The 7197-nt window shown below is 42.1% G+C and overlaps 1 protein-coding gene across 16 annotated transcripts in view; it reads left to right on the forward strand.

Annotated features, from left to right (window-relative positions):
• The window catches only part of svila (supervillin a), an 85265-nt gene that overhangs the window by 57527 nt on the left and 20541 nt on the right, over nucleotides 1-7197 (forward strand). For 13 of the 16 annotated variants that reach the window (XM_035654896.1, XM_035654888.1, XM_035654787.1 and 10 more), the window contains 4 exons: nucleotides 105-618; nucleotides 2207-2390; nucleotides 4583-4715; nucleotides 6947-7000. In XM_035654896.1, the coding sequence (XP_035510789.1) occupies nucleotides 105-618; nucleotides 2207-2390; nucleotides 4583-4715; nucleotides 6947-7000 (885 nt within the window). The remainder of the gene's footprint in view (nucleotides 1-104; nucleotides 619-2206; nucleotides 2391-4582; nucleotides 4716-6946; nucleotides 7001-7197) is intronic. The other 3 variants (XM_035654803.1, XM_035654854.1, XM_035654880.1) reach the window with 1 other exon arrangement.

A 7197-nucleotide genomic window follows, 5' to 3' on the forward strand; every position in this document is an offset into this window, starting at 1 on the left:
GTGTGTGTGTGTGTGCAGTTTGCCCGATCCGTTTCTCAGCCTCTGTGACAAACTGACCCACTTCTTTTTTTTGCCTCTGTCTTGTCTTCCTCCTTGTTGCACAGCTTCAGAACGGTACCGGCTCTCGGTTTCAACACCTCCCTACTTCATCATCCTCCTCTGCTCTGAGAGCAGGAAGCACCGTCTCCACTGACCACGCCGGAGACATCCACATAACCAGAGCAGCACCCCGGGTCGAGCCCCTCCCTCCCTCCATCTCTGACTCGTCCCTGCCCCCTCGCCACACCGACGACCCGGCCTGCAGGTCCCAGGACTCCGTGGACCACCAGAGGTACCACATCGATGCCAGGGAAGAAGACAGAGCTGATCTTGGAGGAGGGAAGAGGAAGCTGCCCTCTCCCGAGGGATCGATCAGGCAGGCCGCTATGCCCCAGCCCCAGACTGGAAGAGAGAGGAGGGGGGAGCAGGACGAGGGGGAGGCGGAGCAGCAGCGCCTGGACAGAGGGGGGGTGGCCGTGCAGAGCTCAGAGAGGCACATGTTCCAGGAGTGGCAGGAGGCGTATCTGAGGGAGGAAGGACAGGATCCAGACAGTCAGAGGAGCAGGGCCATCAGCGGAGGTAAGAGCAGCAGAGAGGATGATTCTTACTCTCTGCCTCCTTTGTATTGTAGAACTAGGCTACAAGGCTAGTGCCAACATTCTGTGGTAAGAAAGTGGCTGTTGGATGTTAGTTTTGAAAAAAAAAGAAACAAATGCTGGATAGGTGAAGGAAGAAGGCTATAAATATTTAAAGCTTCACTGTAAGACTAATATGAACACCAGCCAATTTCAGCATTGTCATAATCTCTTCATGTTAGCATTTAGCATGTTAAAATCTGGATTTTTATGTATTTTATCCATGGACAAAGAATTTTGTGGTAAGCAAAGTAAGTGGTTGTACAATGTTAACCTTCTTTAACGGAAGATAACCTTTTTTTTTAAGAGTGCAAATGAGTAAATATTAGCATGCTAAAACACTAGAAAAGACAGTGAACATGGTAAACACTTTACCTGCAAAACATTACCATGTTAGCACTGTCATGATACTGTCATGTTAGCATTTAGCACCTTTAAAACAGGTTTTAATGTAATTTGTCCGCAAAAGAGTACAAATATTTTTGTAAGTAAGAGGCTGTATGAGGTTGACTTTCTTTTAACAGAAAAAAGGGCGCAAATTAGCAAATGTTAGCATGCTAAAACGTTAAACAAGATGGGGAACATGCTATACATTACCGTCATTATGGGCATGTTAGCATGCTGATATTAGCATTTATCATATAAAGCTAAGTTTTTTGTATGTGTTTTACATACTATAAGGAAAAACACATATTTGTTAAGTGGTTGTGGTTTAACAGAACAACATTTAAAGAAGACAGTGATGCTGGAAAGAAGAGTGAAGTAGGCTTTAAATATTTAAAGAGCAAACTGTAAGACTGAACAAAAACAGGTGTCAACTTCAGTCCACAGTCAACAACCGTTTGTCATTCAACCACACTTCCTGTCTGTGAGTCGCGTGTGAAAATGTTACATTCAGATTGCGGTTACAGCTTCCTTTATGTCTGAGCGGCCAAACACTTTGATTGGCTCTGTCGGTGCAAAACTTCAGACGGCACAGAAATCAGTCAGATGATTGCTGTTCAGTGGAGTGGGGCCGGGGCAGAGCGGTATGGATGCACAGACAAAAAGCAGGCAGTAGTGCCTCGACAAGAGAGCTTCAGTGTTTCTACAAAGCAGCGTGGGCTATTTGATTACAGCTGTGGCAGGGAGGTTTACAGCTGTGAAAAGCAGCGCAGATACCAGAGACTCTTGGTAAGCATGAAAGATGTTTGCTCCCACGCTTTTTTGTGCTGCTTACTTTGCACTGTGAGAGTGATGACTGTACCTTTTACGCAAAATCCTGTAGTCACAGGATTTTGGGATATTGAGTTATTTGGAGGGGTGTATCCTAAACAAAGAATAATTATCAGGGAGTTTGATAAATGGATCACAATTGCACAATGTATTTTAAATCCTGTTTCACACCTCTTTTTATTCACATAAGCCTTTCCTAAGCAGAAAACGATGCCATTTTAAATCTAATCCACCGTGGGAACCATGTTAACATTTCTGTAGTTGCCCTCCCGTTATTGATTTTACTCACTCCTCTGTGTGTCTGCTCGTGCTCACAGAGCTGCCGGAGTCCACTGTGGTAACATCCAGAGCGGCATCTGGTCTGCCCCGCAGTGTGTGTCAGCCTCCAGCGGCAGACGCACACGTAGACGGCAGCGGACCCGCAGCAGGCCCGGTTCAGCTCGAGGACGGAGAAGAGCTGAGCGACATGATGACGGCCAGACACATGTCCATCAAAGAGAGGTGAGCCCCGGAAACTCTTACTGACTTTTAATGTTTGGAGAGTTGTTGTTTTCTTGTTTTTGTGCATCCAGAATGTTTGTTGGCCAACAAAGCTAAAGGCTGAGGGAAGGGAAGATCCCTTCATTCTCTGCTCAAAATGTGGGTTAGATAATAAGGACGAAACAGAGCAAGTTAGTGGGTTGTTAGAGTTTTCCATTTTTAACTACTTTCTTCTACTTTCCAACTTGAGTGTGGCTCTCAGGCCCACGCCCAATGGTTCCTACTGAAGATGTGCATCTTTAAAAACAGCATATACAGTAAACATATACACATATGTGCATTTAAAATCAAATAAAGTATCTTTCCTAAAACAGCTGGACAATGTAGTGTCTAGCAGATGTTACTTAAACAGAAGGGAATAGTACATTTGACAGCTGCACATTTATACACATTTGCTGTATGTGGGGTAAACTACAGTGTGTGTATGTTCATGGTAATAAAGAAAACATATTAATAATACTAATAATTAGATACACATCCAATACAATACTGGAAATGCAACTGATGATACATATCATTTTTGTCCATAGTTTGTATGATATAAAATGATTGCAGTGCCTTTAAATGTAGTTGTTTATCATGTAACTTTGACTTTTAACTGACACTCTATATTGGATTCCCAGACAAATGAAATGATTACATAACAGTCTAGTTATGTCATGTGTTAACAAGCATATGATACGCTCTAGATTGATTGATGACATAATAGAAGTACATGTAAGCTGGTGTTAAAGGGCTGGTGTGGGTGTTGCCTCTTCCTGCCTGTTCGTTGTACTTTCTGTCCCTCTCTCTCGCTCTTTCACCACCTCAGGACCTCTTTGAGTCTTTTAGAAAGGGGTTGTTAGTGGAGGCGGGATCTGTATCCCAGATACAGCTGGAGACATCTATTCAGTGTTACTTTTATCCTGTTTTTTGGAGCCCCCCGGGGCAGAACAGGACGTCCCCTCACTGGGTCACAGAGGGGTGGTTGTGAGAGGGGGCAGAGGGCACTGCCAAACAGCCTGACCCCTCCATTAGGGGTCTTGTCCGCTCCCCTGCTCAAGAGATGAGAGCTCAATAATTGAACCTCTGTTCTTGTCACACTACACTTCAGTTTGTGATCTTATAATCCTCCATTGCTTTATATGGCACCCCAGTTTTTTATTTACTGCATGTCCAGACCGTGATTTTGAGTTTGTATTTGTCATACAGTCCACTACCCCGACTGTTTGGTCTACATTTTCTTCAGCAAAAATAAACTCCAGCATCTTTTTTATTGCTTTAACTCCATGTTAAAACCAAAAAGTGTCAAATACTCTCCCAGCTCCAGTTACAGTGACTGACGTCTCTAAGTGATCTTTATGTGTAATTGTACTTTGGCTGTCACCAGTGGCTGCTGTGGCTAACTGTGTGTGTGCTATATTCACTGTAAACAGTCCCGTAGATGAGACTAAAGGGCACGTTGCAGAGTCCCTGTTTCCTTGTGGTTTCAGTGTTGTGACAGGTTGAGTTAAAGGCTCAGCTGAAGCAACACTGGAGTTCTAACAAGTGCTAACCTTGCAGTGACCTTGTGCAAAGGGCTGTCTGTCTTCTTTGTATTGGCTCTACACTGGTATCTTTCTGTGGTGATGCTATTGATGTGTCCCTCATTTCTCATTGGCTAAATCTTTGCAAAAGTCAAATTTTGAGTGATCTTAAAGGAACAGTTTGACATTTTGGGAAACATGCTTACTATGCACTATTTGGTGAGAGTTGGCTTAGTTCGATCCTGCAGTTGCTGCTGGTTGCATGACACCCACTGATGCCAAGACTCTAGGAAGCGCCCGGGGAGAAAGAGTTGTAGCACTGAAGTTCCCGTAAAATCCCAACATCTCGGTTATTGTAGGTTATTTAACCCCCTTCCAGACATGCTTTCATGACATGGTTGGTACAGATAGATATGTTAGGTCATCTAGTTTGATATGATACAAGTATCTTTACTCTAACTTTAATGGAGCCCACTACAGCTTCTGAAAGAGTGCAGAGTTGAAAAGGTTAGAATAATGGGATTGCAATTAGATTTCAGGGGTGGCCACCCCATGCCCCTCCCCTGGACACATCCCTGCCACTATTATGAACTTTATGAATTTATTGTAACCTTTTCTCTTCTTTTTCTGCTTTCTCTCGCCACTCAGAGTGGCCTTGTTGAAGAAGAGTGGTGAGCAGGACTGGAGGAACAGGATCAATAAGAAGCAGGATGTGGCGAAGGTTGCCGTGGGTGAACAGCAGGCTCAGCTCTGGGAGGTGGAGCAGAGCTTCAAAACGAAGGTAACCACCTGACCTGCACACTCACTGCTGACTGAACACATCAACAGACATTCACGTCATGTTTAAAAGATGGTAGCGAGTTCTACAGTGAACTGCTTATCAGGAGCATCCATATTGTGACTCTGATTTCAACTTCAAAAAACAAGTTCAAACACATGAACTCCTGCAGGGAGTCACTGTCACTTCACCACTTAATGCCCATGAGACTTTAACGCAGCACTAATACAGTGGCAGTGACATGCCACTGAGGCTTCAGTAATTAGATTTGATCCACAGTGTCGCAATATGACAGCAATCATTTCCTGTATCAGCTTCTGAAGTCTAAACAGAGTTCTTGGGATGTTTTTGATCATGTAACTCTAGAGTCATAGGAATGTCAGAGCAATGACAGCCATTAAATAACCAGTTTTGCAGTAGAAATCTGCAAATTGCACATGGTAACAATTTTGGATATCTCTAAACAGAGAGGTTGTGTATGTCCATGTCTGTGTCTTTTGATCTCTTTGTCTCTTTCCTCCGTTCTGTCTCATACACAGCTGTTGCTTGTTTTTGACTGCAAGAGTTAATCAGCATTTATTTCAGTCATGGCAGTGGAATAGATGCTGTTGTACCTGGATCAGTTGCTCATTATTGTGCATGCTGTTTTTATTTCGTGCAGAAGGAGGTGTATGGCTGCCAATATTAAAATGAAATTATTTAATTCAGTCCTTTTTTTCATTTGTGCACACATGATGAATGACAATATGAGTTCAATTATAATTATAATTATGTTATATTCTATTTTTCACTTTTATCTTTTAAAATACATAATAACAGCCAAAATGAAAATTTGAGTAGAATTTTTGCAACCACAGACATCCATACATAAGCTTAGTTTGTCTATAGAATATCTGATGCATGCTTGTTACAGTTGTTTTGATTAGAGATGATCAAGGTCGCATTAAGCTCAATTTGAAAGCCTCATTTTGCTGGATATTGAGATGTGAATTTTTTTACTCAGAGAAAGTAATTACTTTGTGTGCACTTCTAAAACAACTGTTTGACTAACTGTCAAGAGTCAGTGACCGTAATGACTAACTGTCCTGTGTACTGTAGCCTCTGTCTCGCCTGGTTTCAACCTTTCTTTCCACTGAACTGCATGTTACATGAAACCTTTCATTCTTCTGTTTGCCTTTGTCTCTGTTTGCATGTCCTTTACCTTTCTTAAAAAAAATAAACCTCATTTCATCCTCTGCATGTTGAGTGGGTTTCTGTGTCGGCTACCTCTGTTTGTTTTTAAAGGGAGGGTTAGGGTGGGACAGTACCTCTCTGTTTAGACATATTCACAACAGCTACCATCCACAGCAGCAGGGCTGTTTTTGTTTCCAGCTGCTTATCAGGGTTTGTTCAGCTCGGCTCCACAGCTCTGCCTCTACATATTCTGGTTTAAGGTTTTCAGTTCATTTAAGGTCAGGAAGAGTTTGGCTTTTGATGCTCTGATGCCGCTGCAAATAAATCCGTTACGCTAAAGGACAGCCTTTTCCAAATGTTTTCTACGTGATGTTTAAATCAGATCAAGACATTTTTTAATCAATTTCCAGTGATGGTTAACTCGAGGTCAAAGGGAAGTTGTTCATCTTGTTTTTATCCTCTCATTCACCAGGGCCAGTGGACACAATTCAGTCAATTTCCTGTTTTAGATCAAAGAAGAGCAACACTAAGCACTAAACTAATGATCAGGCAGATCCAAAACTTGAGCAAATGTCAACAGTAGAGCAAATAAAGACTCCCATTGTTCCAACCCAGGACATGGTTTTTGATGAAAGTGTCATTCTTTTTTAGGGCTGCAAATTATTACAACAGTTTCTTCATTTATTACTTGTTCGGCCGATAAAATGTCAGAAAATTATGAAAAATGTTTATCACTGTAGATCCAAAGCCCACAAATGCTTTGTTTAATCATAAAGGACTAAAGGAACCAGAAAATATTCACATTTGAGATGCTGAAATCAGAGAATTTGGACTTTTTTTTCTTAAAAAATGACTCAAAACAATTAATTAATGATCAAAATGTTGGTGATTATTGAGTATGTAGCAACTTAAAGGGCCTTAAAATGAAAATAACAGTTCAGAGAGTCCAAATGTTGGATTTATAGGTAGTTGATCGTGTGTTTTGGCCATGATATTATTTTCCGGGACAACAGAGCCTTCAGAAAACATGTCCCTTCTCTCCTGCGGCTGCTTGTCTGTAGGACGATGAAGTACTGATGATGATCGATGAGTTCGCTGTGTCCGACCAGCTGTGGGTAAGGCCAGCGTGCGAGGCCAGAATCACACACACACAAAGACACACACTGCGGTGGTATTTATCAAGCACATTTAAATTAGATTGGATTAGTCATCTAAATTCTACATCCTGGATTCCTGGCTGCTAACACACTGTCTTGATAAATGCATCCTGGGTGTACACACATTCAAACATCTGTTTGTGTTTGTGTGTGTG

This window comes from Morone saxatilis, unplaced genomic scaffold (assembly GCF_004916995.1).
Source record: "Morone saxatilis isolate NCDOM2014 unplaced genomic scaffold, NCSU_SB_2.0 Contig0, whole genome shotgun sequence".
In the NCBI taxonomy this organism is placed as follows: domain Eukaryota; kingdom Metazoa; phylum Chordata; class Actinopteri; family Moronidae; genus Morone; species Morone saxatilis.